General features: G+C 36.1%; 1 protein-coding gene across 4 annotated transcripts in view; it reads right to left on the bottom strand.

Annotated features, from left to right (window-relative positions):
• LRRC7 (leucine rich repeat containing 7) overlaps positions 1-17179 on the bottom strand; it is a 573404-nt gene that overhangs the window by 80613 nt on the left and 475612 nt on the right. For 3 of the 4 annotated variants that reach the window (XM_059138593.1, XM_059138591.1, XM_059138592.1), the window contains exons 19-21: positions 15190-15301; positions 14797-14977; positions 11450-13130 (exon numbers count right to left, since the gene is read on the bottom strand). In XM_059138593.1, coding sequence (XP_058994576.1) covers positions 11450-13130; positions 14797-14977; positions 15190-15301 — 1974 coding nt within the window. Of the gene's footprint in view, positions 1-7411; positions 7553-11449; positions 13131-14796; positions 14978-15189; positions 15302-17179 lie in introns of all 4 variants that reach the window. The other variant, XM_059138595.1, reaches the window with a different exon arrangement.

The following is a 17179-nucleotide window of genomic DNA, read 5'->3' as shown; positions in this document are numbered from 1 at the left end:
GCCATTTTCTGCCCATGTTTTGAAGTATCCCTATAGACAAATAAAGCCTAGTTAGAGGCTGAATGTACAGCTCTACTCTGTGTGAGGAATTGTCCAACCCCAAGATGGGAGAACTGGGCCATTCTCTTCACAACATGGCACAGATGGGCTGCTTGGCAGCCCTCATCTGTTACACAGAGTGGTCCTAGTTGTTTTTTTAAAAAACAATTATATAACCATGCAATCTGCGTTCTGACTGCATGCATTTTTTTAAAAGAGATTTCTTAGAACTGTTTTAAAATAAGATTATGACACTAGATGAATTTTTCCTAAGGTCTAATGGATATCATGAAAAGTAAGGAGATAACTCAATTTTCTTCTTGTGGTTTGGCCATAAGAATTCCTTTTTCATGAGTCTATCAGAAAGTATGAAAAAAGAGAAAACAGGTACTGAATTGAAGCATCTGGGTTAGAGGAATGAATTCACTTGCGTTTGTTTAAGAAATTACATGTAGGTAACACGTTAAAACTACATACTACTTGAAATAAAACCAGATAACTATTTAATGTCTGTCTGTTGTTAAGCATTAATTTTCTAGTCTTTTCATTTTTCAGATTAAAACATTTGCATATGCCCACATACAATTTTTCTACATATTAAAATAAGACAAGTCAAATTATTAAAATTAAGCACTTAAAATATAAATTTTCAGCGTAAGCACTACTCACCGGTGTTTTTTGTTTGTTTGGTTTGGTTTAAATTAATGATTTAAACTAATATCCATGTCTTTCTGGCTTGATTTCTTTGCCAGGGAAGTAGGATAATGAATGTATTCATCTGGTGAGGTGTGTGTGCAAAATCTATTTTTGAGAAGAGGACAGAATGTAACACAAGTATTTTTTTTCCCTCCATATCATCCTCATCTCCTTCCTATTTCCTCCACTAGCCTTGCTTCACTTGCCTAGACAGGACTCCTAGTCACAGAGAGCAACTAAGAATTGCAGAACTCTTTCTGGTGTTAAAAAAAAAAAAAAAAAATCCTTTAGTCAAAATCCTAATATCATTATGGTGTAGGCTCTTCCTTAGTTTAAGAATCAATCTTTCTCTTCTTAAAATTAGAACTAACAACCACACCGCTTCTACAGTACAGGGGTCAGAGGAAACATAAACATGCAGACACATGAAAAAAATACTTTCACTAGACAACAAAATTAAAAGAATTTCCTGAACGCAATTTCCTTTCTTCATTTCAAGAATGCTCTGGCCTTTTTGTTTTTCATTAGTGAGACTCCCTGGGGCTTAAGTTTGGAGAAATAAAAAAACCATGAAAACCATTTATTAACATAGGGTGGGGAGGTGGTCCAAAAAAACCCTATATAGTGGGTTCACATTCTGTCTCGAAAGATGTACAGCTATTTACAAAAAAATTATACTTTTGATAAAGTGCTACTGACTTGTATATAAATGCAGATGCTTTGTTGTTAAAATTATATAAAGGATTAAAAGGAACAACTGAAAAATATAGAAAAAAGTAATGAAGCTATCACTGTTGAAATTTGTTATTGCAGAGATAATAAAATTGAGGTTCAGTTATTTACTCAAATATTTCTGGTACCACATTCTAGATATTTTCTTTAGATACTTTAAAATAGTAAGAATGTCTTCTTTTCTTTGGCATATATAACTAATTAAATATAAAAGACATGGAAAATCACCATAATGCACCATTTTCTCAGCTTCTAAATTCTGTAGGTCTTCAGATATTTTTTTTTAAGAGAATAGAGAAAATGGTCATTATAATTTAATGAACACCCACAGATTATGTTTGTTAAGAAATACACTAATGCTAAGGAGAAGTTTTGCTGAAGGGATACAGCCCCAGAAATGACTGTGGACTTTATAGATTTAACATTTATGTTTTTGACTACCATAAAGGATCACAAGTGTCTACTGGAAGAAGTAATTTCTAATTTTGCTGAGGCATAAATGTGAATGAAAATCTGTGATATATATGTGCATGTGTGTGAGTGTGTGCTTATGGTGTGAGTATGTGTGTATGTACAGGATTCACAAATATGAATAAATGAGCTTAGCAGATCTAGTAGTTTTGCTTTGGTTAGCTAATTAATGGGTGCACTGAATGCTTGAAAAATTATACTTACTGCATTTAGCTGGAAAAATTTTATGAGGGTGGTATTAACATTTGGCACTTCGCAAAGCTCTTGGGATATATGCCTTAAGAACTCAAAGATCTGTTTTGCTTAGTAATTGGCATATAGTTCACAAAAAGCATTACCATAGATTTAAAAATGTTTTAAAAATAATCTTCCTAAAAGTATTTCTCATGAAAATTATTGTTAGATTATTCATTTTCTGCACATATTTAAAAAAAATAGGTAGTAAAAATATACACCAAGTTTCAATATAAATGATTATGATGTTGAGGGGTTTATTCTGAAGGTCTCAATATAATGTTCAGATGAGTTTTTAAACCAGCATTTCATTGTCATCTTGAAAAAGCATCTGAATGAATACTAACATTATTATTTTGGTAATTTTAGCCATTGTCCATAAGGATTTATGTGAATTTACAGGCCGGAGGTGGTTTTTTTTTTTTTTTTTTTCATAATTAGAAAGATAAGTGAATCTTTCTTGAGTGATAGGTAGCCAGTAATAAATGCAGCAGAATCAATAGAAGCTATAGGCCTAAGTTGCCCCAAGGTGCCCACCCTTGAGATTAGGGTGAATAAATGCATATTAAATATTGTTACTATTTGATCCTGAGTCATCTACATAGATGTGGCAAGATAGGACATTAGAAATTTAAAAATAATTTAGGTGCACACATTTCTGTCCAAATTTTTCTAATCCAAAAGATAGTGGGATGAGTATCAACTAATAAAACAGATAGCAAGGCCATCTTCTTCCAGGCAAAATTCTATGAAAAGATTATTTAATACATACATTTCCATAATTTCCTGAAGTTGTAATTTACATTAGTGTCTATTTCAATAAGCCAGTAAGCAGTAAGTGCTATGGTATAATATTATGGTGGTAGAAGTTAAAAAGAAAGGAACAAGAAAAAAAGTGTCACTTTCTCCAGCGTGTAAGAGATCACACTATACTGTCAGCCACACACCTGCAGAGGTGATCTAGCAGAGGCCAGTGATTTCTTCCCCAGTCCCACTTGTCTCTGGGGCTGCAATAGCAGGAGTGATTAACTTGGGTTCACAATCTTTGACCTTTCACTGCCTTCAAGCGTATTTTTGATAATACCGAGTGCCCAGGAAATGCAAATGAATCTTAAAAAGCGTGAGGTAACTGTGAGCATTTATTAGGTTCTGTTAAATGAGAAAGCCCTGTATCTGTAGCACATGGGGAATGATTTGGGTCATGATAGGTTTTAGATCAGTTAATATACTCTACTGTGTAGTGTTTTCTCCATCCCATAAGATCTGTTTTTCTGGATTATTATGAAGATGATGTAAGATAATAATGTACATGAAAGAGTTCTATCAAAAATGATGAGTTATGTTCTCTGAAAATGTCAGGTTTTATAAATAGTTGAGAAGGCTTCATTGTATGGTAAAAACAGCAGGAAACCTGGTGCCAAGCAGAGTCCGATTCAGATTCTACCTGCTACTACTTTTAGGTGCAAGGGTAACAATAGGAAGTTGGTAGAATGTAGGTAAATTCCTTTGTGTGACACATGAGCCTCAGTTTCCTGATCTGTACAATGGAGATAAATACTTCCGTTGAGGGTCTGTGAGGCTTGTGTGAAAAAACATATTTAAGGTACCTAATGGTACCAGGGACAGTGTAGATTCTTAATAAATCCTTGTCTTAATTCTCCTGGTGATATATTTATTCTACCGTTAATATGAGTTATAAAAATGGCAATTTGAATTGACATTTTACAATATTATATTTCTCTCTAATAACATAAAATTTCAAGGCAATAACTAAGCTCAATTACAACAGAACACATCCGAAGAAGCACATGGAACCATCAATAATGTCATAGAAAGTTGCCTTAAATGCTTTTTGGAGAGGCAGGAAATAAATGATAAATGAATGAGTGAATGAATAAATAAATGGATAGATAGAAAATAGTAATAATTTTATAATTTAATAATGATTTATACATGTTAAGTGCTTGGTTATAAGTACTACTAATTTTTTTAGGAAATTAGAATAAACATCAGTAAATAAAAAATTAAAGGAAATTAAATATTAAAATAACTGTGTTGTATATCTTGACATTTTGTTAATATATTGCCTAAAATTACCATAGAACATGTAATTTACTGTTTATAGTATAGGAAGTCTACATGGAGCTTGTAATTCATTAAAAATGTACAAAACTTGACCTGGCATGTAATAAATATGAACAAATTAGAAATATTCAAAAACACAGAAAAATTTGGGAGTCCTCTCTCTTCATTTACATCAATATTCACTTTGTAAATAGAAGAACAGATTCTTCAGTCTTCATTTACAAACAACTATCTTTTTAAATTAGTTTATTATAAATTTGTTTAAAACATTTGAAAAAAAAAAAAAAACTAGATATGTTTGGTAACCAAACAGAAACTCAAAACAGAAAATGAGTAACACCCTCAGTTAGGACCGCAGTTAGTACAAATAGTGCCTTTCCGTCAGTTACCAATATGGAGGATGGGAAAGGTTAGAATCACAGAAAGGTGCCCTTTCTGGGTACACAAGCTGCAAAAATAGCATCTCCGTGTGACAGAGAAAATACGAAAAACTGCCTCTCTTAATTGCAAGAGGTACGATTTGCCAAGCAGAGTATGGGAAAGGATGTGGACTTCAGCCCCTGAACATTCCCTGAGGAATCTCTGTAACTCCGTTTCCAGCACTTAACTGGTAATATGTGAAAATGTTAATTTAGGTTCCTCAGGACACCCAGAGGTATTTGCCACAGCACCTACCTAGAGATGGCTAGTATTGTCATTCAGAAATTTTATAAATAAAAAGAGCTCCCATATTTCCATGGAAGAATGAACAGTTTTATCAGTTTTATATACAGAAAATACTTCTTTATAAATTGATCTTACTTTATATTTTCAGTGCAATTCTCATGGCTAACAAGCATTTAGAGACCGCAAAGAAATCTTAAATTGATGGTACAAATTTTTATTATCTTAAGTAGCAAGACAAAAATGTTGTAATAGGTTTTTATGCATTTGTAAGTCAAAGGAAAATAATTTTTGTCTCTGTCCTCTCCCAGTGAGGACTCGGGGAAATTGAACCTCGACCATAAGACCTGTTAGCGATGGTCAGTGGAGCCAAGAAAGGGAAATTTTAAGAGAGGGTGACTCTAAAGCTTGGCAGAAAAAACAAAGACATTTTCAAATTAAAGCAGCTCTGCAGAAGAGCTGTGCCTGAGCACAAGGACAAGGGGGCAGAGAATTAGAGTGGAATCCATGGGAATAAGTAGAGTCTGGAGTATTCCTGAAACATCAAGTACCCAGTGCCCATACCTGACAAGGCTCTTACACTGGCAGCAGAATAGGAAAGTCGCCCCAGATGCCTAAAGCTGAAAGTTTATATGCTTTAAACTGGTAATTTAGGGTCATGTAATCTTTTAGGAGTAATGGAGCCAACTGTCCTGTCTATATTCCTTTTCCCTCCCTTGCTTTCTCTTCTCTCTCTCCACACTCCCTGCCTCGTGTGGATAATATATTGATGATAATTCATTTTAAGATGGAGTCTTTCAATACTCAAATTATTTTTGGCTTGCAATTTAATGTACCTTCCAAAGAGAATTCCTTTAGGTCATCTAACTGAGGAAGGTTGAAAAGTCTCTAAATATTAGAACTCTGTAATATTTCTGATATAGATTCTCTTAGAGCTATAGTAACAGTTAATGAATCTGTTCCCTTGGGTACCCCAAACAAGATCGGAAAGTTAATATAGCAACATAGAGGCACCAAATTGATACTTGGGGAACAATTTAAACATTGAGAAACAGTTTCAAGTATATCACCATTTTTCAGGCACGGAATATATCCATATTGTTCTACAGATGGCTGCGTTTAATAGGGATAAACATTAGCAAAATAAGGGGCTTTCCATACAATTTCAAGGGGTGCAAACAACAACTCCTTCCTATCAAGATCTTGCTGATCTGCTCACTAAATTTTGAAATTCCATCCTATTAGTTTAAGGGCTTGGTTCCTATCAATTGCAAGCCCATCAGGAGAGGGGCCTAGTTAAATGGTGGGTGTCTTATCTATTTCTCCGTGCAAATCCAACGTTCAAAAGTTCTTAACTTAGTTAGTCCCCCCCCAAAAAAAAACTGTGGGTGATGAAAAAGCTGTGAATATAGATGTCTCTTTGGTTTTATTCCTCTGTTGACACTATGAAGAAAACTATACAGAGTTAGGGATTGTTATTAAGACTAATTTAACAATAAAACATGGATTTGAGGTCTTTGGCCTTCATTTTGCTGGGATGGGAATTCGTTCCTTATGTTCATTAATTTTATTATGAGAGAAGTATTTGGAGGCTACTGTCACTCTGTTATCCCTACTTTGCATTGTTTTTCTTCATAAAACTTACTAGGCTAATGACTATATTAATAATATAGTCATAATGACATATTGCATGAAAATGACTCATTAGCCTCTAACAAGGTATAACTAAGACAGAGGCGTTAGTCAATTTAAACAGGTAAAATGTGCATTCTCACTTTTGCCTGAATTAAACAGCAGAAATATTCCTTTGACAATGGAAATGTTTTGTCTTTCACTATATTTCATTTCAAATGAGCCTACAATTACATTGAAAGCCCCTGTTAACGTGTTCCTTTTCCATTAGTCTAGGATGAGTAACAATTTGCTAGCTAAGCCATGAGGTTGTTTCTCATGTTTTATTTCCGTGTGATATTTTCCACAAAGACAATGGGCTGAAGAAGCATTTAGGAGTGCCAACCACTTCATTTCCATTGTAATTTAGGTCTCTATGTCTTTTCCAAAGGGATCAGCTGAAATCCAACAATAATTTCTAGCTCTGTTCTCAGAATGCATCAGCAAAGGAAGAGAGGGCTATCTCCAAAAACATTGTAAAAAATATACGTTTATAAATCTATACACACACAAAAGAAAGGAAAACAAAGAATAAAAGAAAAAGAAATGAGTAATAAGAAAATGAGCCTTAAAGCAACTCAAAAGCCATGTACCTGCTCAATCCAAAAAGCAAGCTGTTAAGCAGGAACTTGAGAATCATTCTAGCTCTCAATATTCGTTTAGCAGCTAAGAGTTTGGGCTCTACATTATTTGCCCTTGTGCTTTTTGGACTCGGGAGAGTCTATAAGCAGGGTTGTATGTACAGCCTAAACACATTAAGTGAACAAACAACATTAATTGGCTTTGGTATGCTGACACATGTAAGGCAGTCCATACTTACTTTCTGAAGAGGTAGTTCTTGTAGATCAAATTTAGACTTAGTCTGCAAGTTTAAAGTCATGCTTCTGCCTGCATGCATTGCTGAAATACCTCCATAGGGCAGCATGCCAAGGTTAACTGTGTTGTGTTTGTAAGCAGCATTCTGAGTAGAGGAAATAATCATGTGACAGGGTGTGAACACATGCTCAACAAACTGATTATTACATGAACATGTTTAAATTTATAACATTTAACTTTAAGCGGGCAAACAGTAACTTTCTTTTAAACATGCACTTGATCAGACAGAAGCATACAGTAAACAGTGTTAGTTATGCACATAATGAGTACCATCCAAAACTACAGAAAAGACAAAAAGCAAGGATACATTCTGTTTTACATTTGCTGCTAACTCAAGGGCATAGAACCTATCTCTCATATATCATGATCGTGGTGACGTTGGACAAATGTTCGCCTGTGGTAGTCTATTCATTAAAAAAAAATTCAAAGAGGGAGATCTTAATCAAATTTTGCCAGCTCCAGATCTCATGGTCTCTTTCACATTGTGAGTAAACACATACAAAAGACAGATACCAGCTTCTAATTCTGCCTTAAAACGAAGGCACTACAAGGTTAAAGCCAAAATCAGTGTCCATTATTGCTTGGTCTATCGACATAAATACAGCAACTCAGAAAAAGAGCTGGTCAAAAAAAGTCATTCAACTTGACTACTGGCTCACTGAATTTACTGATTAATTTAATTAAACCAGTCAAAAAAATGGCACGTGGATCCAAAGTTTCTGACTTTGTTTTTTAAAAATTACATTTTAAACTGGAGAAATTTCATAGTGATACTAAAGGAAGTATGATTTGAGCTGTTAAGGTTATTTATCTAATATACCTAAGTACCTATAGAGCACTCTGGTGATATCTGAATTGTGGCTGTCTTTCAGCAGGTGCATCTCAGGTTACTCCAGGGATTTGAGAGCTAGTTAATTTTTCTTCTACAGAACTTCATTTAAATTAAAACATTTTGTATGTCCCGTCATCAAATAGTTTTCATTAGTACAATCTCCACTTTCCACCTTCCATGAAAAAAGTAGGAATTGACAGTATTTGGTCCCTTTAAGTAATTCTCTTATTTTGGGAAAAAAAAATGTACACAAATTAGCTTAGTAAACTTTTAAAAACTGAGTGTTACTGAACAATAACAGCAGGCAGCTATTCTATTCTAAAGGCATTGTTTGCAAAATAATGATTTTTAGCATCAGTTTCCCTGAACTCAACTGAAAGACAATTATACTCCTGATGGTGTGCTGGTCTACCAATCAAACTTGTTATGGATCCTAGATTATTTCATCCAGTGATCTTTTATTGCCACCATGCCAAAGTTGGAAAGGACACCGGACATTTCAATCTAGGACTTGAATGATTCCTTAAGGTTTAAGATTATTCCAGAGTAGTGCCCTCTAAGCTCCGGTAGAAGGGTAGCAGTCTCGGACATACGCATTCGTGTTTTAAATTCTCTCACAGTGGGACTCTGTTGTGGAAGCATGAGCCTTGAGGTTAAACTACAGGAGAAAACAGCATCTTTTATCTATGGCAGTACTCGGAGCTGCCTCTCCAAGGTAAACAGCAGGCAAGATCTTTAACCAACATTATCTTGGGTGGTTAAGCTTATCCAATGTCCAGTCCTCTGGGCATTTCTCTCTTATGGAGAACGGACAAAGGGCTTGTAGTTTTTAGTGTAACTATTTGATTTCCAGGTTTAAATCCTCAACTAAATTTCACTGGGAAGGAAACAGACCATATCTCCGGTGCAGTGTGACTTTGAACACTATGTTAAGAAGCACAGCTATGTCAAAACTATTCTTACATAAAAAGTCTTTGCTTCCGTACCCTGAATTAATCTTTTTGAGTAGCTGGGAAGTTCTAAGTAAGCTACAGCCCGAATAGCTCAGTCATGCACTTGAGAGGAGAAAAGAAATGTTACTTGGAGAAAGTAAGAGGACAAGCTTTCAGGATCTAGTGCCCTGAAGCAATACTGTCCAGTAACTTAATTTCTTGGAATTAAATAAGAAGCTATGGACTATACATTGAAATTGCTCTGGGAAATGAAAGACAGACTAAGAGAACTATAAATGAAGAGGGGAAGCATGGAAACTAACTGAAAAGGAAGATGTTGTCACAGTAATAGAAAACACACATGAGTTTACTTTTAGTTTTCTGGATCTGGGCCGGGCAGGGCTCGCAGACTTCTGTCAATCTAAATCCCCCTCCCTGGTCCTATTTTCCTCTCTCCAAATTCCTGCTCCAGCTAGAAGAGTAGCTCCAATCAAAGGAGAGGAACCATTATCTGGGAAACCAGTAAATACATGATGGTACCAAATGCTTAGCATTTTGTCTTCTTTTTCATGCTTTGTTTTCACTCACTCCTCTGTTGCCTCAAATTACTAGTCACGTACATATGCTCTGAAAAGCTTCTCATAACCTTTCTTGACTAGTTCATCTTACCCTGTTACGTATGGTCGTGTCTACACGAGGCCAGAGTTCCCAAACTGTACTGTATTATTTGGCCCCAAATATTTCCGCCCTCCAAGTTATCTGTCTACATGGAGGGTATAAGTTGAGGTAAGGCATGGTGACAACTGACCAGGTGTCTCCCACTGACAGCCAGTCATGAGGCTTTGATGAGGCTCCCTTCAATGGGACTGAGCACACCTATTTGAAACAGACATTCTGATGAAATAGTTTGCAAGGCAGAACCAATCTCCACATTGAAAAACTAACACCCACACCCACATTTGTTAGTTCACTTGTTCCTAAAAATAATTGTTTTCTTGTCATGTAGACACGACCTACAAACAATATAATTATTTAAAAAGACTATACCTGAAAACACAAAATTCAATATTAAGGAAATATATAATAAGTACCGTGGCCTGTGCTTTTAGCAGGACACCAAATAATATCATAAACTATTGAGCAAAACTTTCTAAAGGTATGTTATTACTCAGATCCCTGTTTCACACTAAGTATTTAAGCCCTAGAAAATGAGAGCCAAAGGCCCTATTGACAAAAAGGACCTTAAGGTTTCAAGGTCAATGCAGAGTACACAAGGCCCTCTACACCAAAGCCACAAAGTACATTCAACGATAAGGGTCAATTGATCATAGTTCTAGAAAATGAAGTATCGGTCTCTTAAGGAGATATAAATAGGCAACAAAAAGTAATTCTAGGCTTTGAAACAAAATATATTTATATATATTTTTATCCTCCTCAATCACTATGATTCCATGTTGTATTGTGACTCACTCTGTAACTGAATTGGGATCAATTTTCTTTTTTTTTTGGTTGCAATATACACACTAATTTGTGCCTTTGTAGTCTTCATAAAGACATCATCTATTTTTGTTGCCTATAGTATGCTTTGAATTTAAACATTTCTTTTTGTATAAAAATCAACATTCTAAGTGGCAGGATTTTTTTTTATTAAGTCAAATAATGTGTAGGAGGGCATTCAATCTCTGCTTATTTTATTTTTCTGTTTCTTGCTGGGAAGATTATCGCTCATTAGAAGTAATAACTTTAGTAGTCCCATAGCAGTAACTGTATGCAAATTTTATAAACAAATTGGGCCTGACTTTATTATAAGTGAGTCTGTGCAGAAAGGGGCAAAATACTCACTTTTTATAGATTCAATAAAAATCATACTCTTTAGGTCCCCTGAGAACAGTTCTGTGTCCTAGGAGAGGCATTCCACCTTAATGGCTAGAAAGCAATTGAAGCACCATCCCACATAATCGAGTCAAATTCTTTCTTACTAACAATATTTAGGCTAGATTTGATAAATCATTCACCTACAGGTTATGGACTCTCGAAGAGCATTAAACAATATCCACGAGAAACTATTATGATCAATTTCCCCACAATAGCGAGAGAAATAAAATGCTGATCATCTATTCATTCATGTAGTTCATGCTTCACTACATGTGCTTAGAAATGCCAATAAAGGAAAACTAAAGGCAGGAGGGATATTCTTACAGAGAAATGCCAGACATACCCTGTCTAACCTTCTAGCTTCTATATGTCTAAGCAGCTGTTGTCTCCAGTCTGCAGGCATTTTACCACAGCTCTCCTCTCCCTTCACAGGAGTGGGCCTCGTCTTTATATCACTGTTATCTGATGGCTTGTCACCATAGTTACCCAAGTTATAGTCAGATGGTATTTTTTCCAAAAGAGCTGCCATAGTAGGCCTAGCTGAAACTGGCCTGGTCTGGGAGGCACCGTAACTCTCTGTACTGTAGCTTCTTGCAGACAATGGCCTCCTCTGGGTAAGGTTTTTAACTGGAAAACTTCCCGCCTGAGCTTTCACTTCTTGATATGAAGGGTGTTCATCTTCATACCTGCCATTCCTTTTCAGGAACTGGGACTCAGTCACTGAAACGCTGCTTTGGCGATCCAGACCGCCCCTATATGGAGGTCTGCCGTACCTATCGCTCGGAGGCAGCTCATGAGGTTCACTGACCCTTCTAAACATGGCCATTTCTGTGGAGCTCGCCAGGGAGTCGGCTCTTCTCAGGAAGCCTGCCCTGGCACCTTGGCTTGCGAACTGGGCATTCACCACAGCATCCTCATTCACCGATGGCTGAGAAAATGAAAACATTTGCTCCATGGGTGGGTATCCTCTGTAAGCTCTAGGACTAACCAAATCCTTGGCGATGTTTTTGCCGGGCTGTTGCACGTACTCGGAATTGTGTTGAAAGGGGGGCGGTATCCTCTTTTCGGCTTTAACTTCCACTGCTCCTTGGGGATTGAAGCTTTGGTCAAACTGATAGACTTTTTTGGTCATGGACGCTTTTTGTTGCTGTGGCCCTTTACTACTTCCATAAGTGAGCATCTCGTCATCCAGCATCGGCACTGACTGGCTTCGAGACATACTGGACATACCATGCTCTGGTCCCAACATTTTATCTGGCCGTTCATGACTTCCTAAGTGATCACTCCCAGTGGCATAGTTTTCTAATGGTATATTATACACCTTGTATGTACCAATGTCAATCTCATCGATACTCTGTGACTTTTTGAATTTATTGGACTTGATATCTTTCATGAGTGGGGAAAGCCTCTCTGTGCTTTTACTAATGGAAATAACACCTTTAGATGATTCTGGGCGGCAGTGGATCTGAGAAAAGACATTGCTAAGACTCCTGTTGGGATTGGAATCGTGATACTCCCATGGTACTCCTGGAGAAAAAGGACTAGGTATTTCAGCAGATTCTTTTATATGCTCTTTCCTTTCAGGCAATGGGCTGGTGGTGGGGGTTGTCTCTAATTTGGAAGGGAAAGCGGTCCTGTCTTCAAAAGGACTAGGGGTTCTGGTCCAATTCTGCCAAGGATTGGAAGGAGGCACTTCTGTTTCTGGCGTGTGTCTGTGTGTAGACTGCTCAAGTTCCAGGGGAACACCAACAATCCTATCCTGCCTAATCAAAGGCCTGCGTCCGTGAGAAGATGTGCTTCTAGATTTCGAACTTAAGAGAGGATTGTTGTTGGCATTCTCGCCTGTGGTCTCCTCTGCAACAAACCCTGTGTTATCATAATGTGAACCGTCAGTCCAGTTGTCAGTGAAGGCGTCGCTCATTGGCAGCCGGTCCGGACGCTGTGGTAGATTCCCTGGGGGAACAGCCTCCCGCTGGGTGAGCAATGGCTTTGAGTCAAGAGGCTGTGGGAAAGATTGTGCAATCCTGTAAAGACAGTGGGAAGAAGAAATATGAAAACGAGGAAGAGCTGAGTCTTTGCCAGAAAGAGAACAAGCAGCCCAGAGTGCCACAATCCTTTATCGGATGTTTAACGGGTCATTCATCCATACCTCATTTACAATTAAGGTGCACTGTTATTTCATGTCCGCCCCCCCCAAATCCATCCCTTTACCTTGCTCTAATTTTTATTTTCCCCTTGTAATCATTACCTTATAACATAGTATATCATTTACTTACCTATTTTATTTATTGTGTATTGTGTGTCCTCTGCCCTCCTGAGGGCAGAGATTTATTTATTTATTTATTTTCTCTTCAGGCCTAGCATAGTGCCTGGCACATAGTAGCTATTAAAATACATATTTGTGGGATGATTAAATGAATGAAAGAAATAGATAGGTCTTCAGTAATGGTCCTAACACTTGTTTGATAATTAGAATCGCCCAATTCTTGGTCCTCATTCCTGCAATTTCTGATTCAGTACTTTTCCAAACTATTACTGGTCAAGAGTACCTTTCCTATAAATATTTGATATAGCCCCTGAACCCAAACTGTCTTCAGGCTACATTTATTTGAAGGCCAGGTATTGAAAACACTGAATTCATTGTTTAGGGAACATGTTTTCCTAGAATATAAATTATATCATGACTTTTGGCCATTGGTTTGTTTACACCAGTGAGCACAGTGTTTCTAGAAGATGCTCATTTTTCTAGGCTTATTCTAAACTGTTTGCACACTAATAACATTAAATTATATATATATATTTTTTATCAGTGAGAGAAAGACTTTTAAGTGCTCTTGCTAATTAAAAACTAGTACATTTAGAAAGAACCTTCCAAAGCACCTCATTAATCTCAGCTTCTATCACAAATAATGAACTTACAAAGTGAAAGAGTTAAGATTTTTATGATGGGCACTGATAGGGAGAAATAGTTATCCATTAGTTACCAAAGAACATATTGCTAACAGTACTGATATTATCAATAAAATATGAGTGATAATCATTGACTACCTTTATCATATGATGATTTGTATTTGTTGCCTGTACTGTAAAACATAGCAACAAGGTAAAAAACAAGAGAATAAGAACTGGGTAATTACTACCTTATTGGTTCGCTTTATTGTGCTCTTTGGTTTTTGATTTTTATCTGTAAAATGGAAGTGAAATAAGGTAGGAACCATTTTGGAAAGAACCTAACTTTTCCATGTGGTAAAAAAACAATGATGATGATGACAATGATGATGATGATAACAATAAAAATTTTACTGAATATTTACTTTGTACTAGGCACACAACTGCTTTCCATGCATCTTAGTTTAATCCATTTGGGATAGTGAGATGCCCACGTGTGTCATAAATAAGTATTGGGCAAATAGGATTTTTGGTTTCTGATTTTTAAAATTCTGTTTTTCTTTTTATCTCAACCTGATAATCTCTTACCAACTCTCCCTTAAACAAAGGTTTTGCTGTATAAAATGGATCCATTGTCTCCTGGAAATCCCGGGGGGACTGTGTTTGCTTACCTGACCCATCCATCTGTCTTCTACACCATTCATGTGTTAAATATAATTCAAAAATTAAGATCCCATTTTTTTAAAAAAAGTTGTTGAAAGTAAGCGCTTGGGAACAGAAAAAAGGGAATTCTAAACACACCTGTTACCCCATAAAGAATTATGTACTGCATCTTTAGCTGTTGTCTGCAAGGACCCCACTTTAACCCGCGTGTTAGAGGATCCTGAGGAAGCCTGGGAAGGCGAGTAGTCTGAGTAAGTGCCTGAGGAAACACTGTTATTCAGACAGTGAGTTTTGTCAACTTCAGACTCATCAGTTGATTCTGAAATGTAAAGGGGAAAATGTTATAATGCTATGAACATTGACAATAATGAACACAGAAAAGCAAGTATGAGAAACAGATAGTATAACAATGTTAGGAATATATATTTGTAAAATATTTCTATAGACTATGATGAATCATAAGTTACGACTGGAGATTAATCATGCACATGCATTTGTGGTACATTTTCCACATCAGGTTCGCAATGTTACCTTTTTTGTCCTTCCCTAGCAGAACAAGTTTGGGTGGGTACAGAGGGGTCTCAGCTAATGAAGGGTGAAGTTCCCCAATCCTCATTTCATTAGCTGGATGAACAAAAGAATCCTGAGAGATATAATAATATAGGACAAGGAAAGTAAACATTTAAACATTGGTTAACCAAGATGGCAGTATCTTTATTTGGCTCTAGACTATAGGTCACTGTGGAGCGCTGGGAGAAGTGAGTCACATGTTTCTCTGAGGTAAGTACTAAAATGTTTTGTTTTTCTAATTTAAATGAGTCCATTTGTTCATCAGACATATTTTGAATGCCTTTTTATATGCCTGGCACTGTGCAAAGAACTGTAGAGTTTCCAAAGAAAGACAAAATGTCACCCATGTCCCTCGGAGACTTACCATCTAACTGGGGAGATGAGATACATCTGTATTAACACAGGACCGAATTATGATAAGCGGTATGTGAGTATATGATACATACATGCATATACATGTTATATTTATAAATGTAAGAATCTAAGGGGGCAGCTCCATTAAAAGTTTTAAGAGGAAAGTCCATCATGGACCAACTAAATTTCTTTTTATCCTCAGCTGTCCTCATGAACAATTGGGTCCTTTAAATCCCACTTTTATTGCCAGCCCCCTCTTAACTTCTGTTTCCCAAGTGATCTTATCCTCCATTTCTTTAGTTCTATGATGACTTCCTCCTAAGGTTTCTAGTTGTCTCGTGATTAATCTAGCTTGCTAAATCTTCATCTAAATCCATTCATTGAGTGTAATGAGCAACACAGGTACAAGAATGTAACTTTATAAAGACAAATGAACATGTTAAAAAAGCCCATGAATTTTAAACTTCTATAATCAAAATGATTATTTCCAGTTAACCAGATAGTGAGAGAGCACTGAGGTAAAATACCAAATTCCCACTTTCTTATGCCTATAAAAATGTCTTGTCTATGCCCATGGGGAGGTAGTGGTATAAATTTATGCATGGCAATTATCTTTATGTCTTTTTTACTTAAACTCAGGTTAATTTGAATTCAAAAAACTAACTTTCAGTATTTTCTAGTTTTCTTATTAATTAGTACTTGTTAGTTTAAAACATTAAGGCAACATATTTAGAAATATTTTATTAAATCAATGAAAGAATATACTTGAGCACAAAAATATAGTAATGAAATGTGTTCTACCTTCTAACTAATTAATTACAAACAGAAAATCTTATTATATATTTTAATGTCCCACATAATGAGTGACAGGGTCACGTCTTTGGGTATTACAAATAGCCATTTCTTTAATTCCTGGCTTAAGTTCAATTTTTTGGTTTGGTTTTGGTTAGGTTTGTATAAGAATATTTGCCTGTGAAAAGCCTGGTTATATATATCTGATACTTGTTAATTATTTTTAAAAAATATTTCTAGTCGAACCTTTCATTTCCTACAAGTGAGACTCAGCAAGGTCAGGGTTATAGAGATAATTAGACCAGATCCAGCATAGAGGCTTCAATTCTCAGGTTTCTGTCCAATAACCTTCCCTTATATTGAGCTGTCTTCTAGTGAGCTCCACTGTGAGCACATTACAGACATTTAAAATCCCATTCCAGATTTGAAGAGAGGTAGGAAAGACAGAGGGATTGATGGAAATTCCAGAGATGAAGAGGGAAATCTGTTTTCATGGATTTTGAAAAGTATTTCAAGATATTATGATAAAGTTTTAAGGTGACAGAATAGAGGGTAAATGCCTTTACACATCTTTGTAGAAATTTATAAGTAGAAGCAGACACAAGTTTGAGAAAAGTCATAAAATATATTAAGGTTTATAAAAAAATATTCAATTACAAGGTGGCATATTTCTATTCCATTCCTGTTTTATCATTTATTAATCAGGTTATCTTGGGTAAGTCAGTGTACCTCTTTGTACCGTATTCAATTAGTCAGTAAAATGAAGGTAATAGATGAAGGTAATAGATGGAATTAGTGCTATTTT

Source organism: Mustela lutreola, chromosome 10 (genome assembly GCF_030435805.1).
Source record: "Mustela lutreola isolate mMusLut2 chromosome 10, mMusLut2.pri, whole genome shotgun sequence".
Classification (NCBI taxonomy): Eukaryota; Metazoa; Chordata; class Mammalia; order Carnivora; family Mustelidae; genus Mustela; species Mustela lutreola.
Note: the sequence above shows the minus strand (reverse complement) of the source record. Positions and strands in the feature narration are given on the sequence as shown.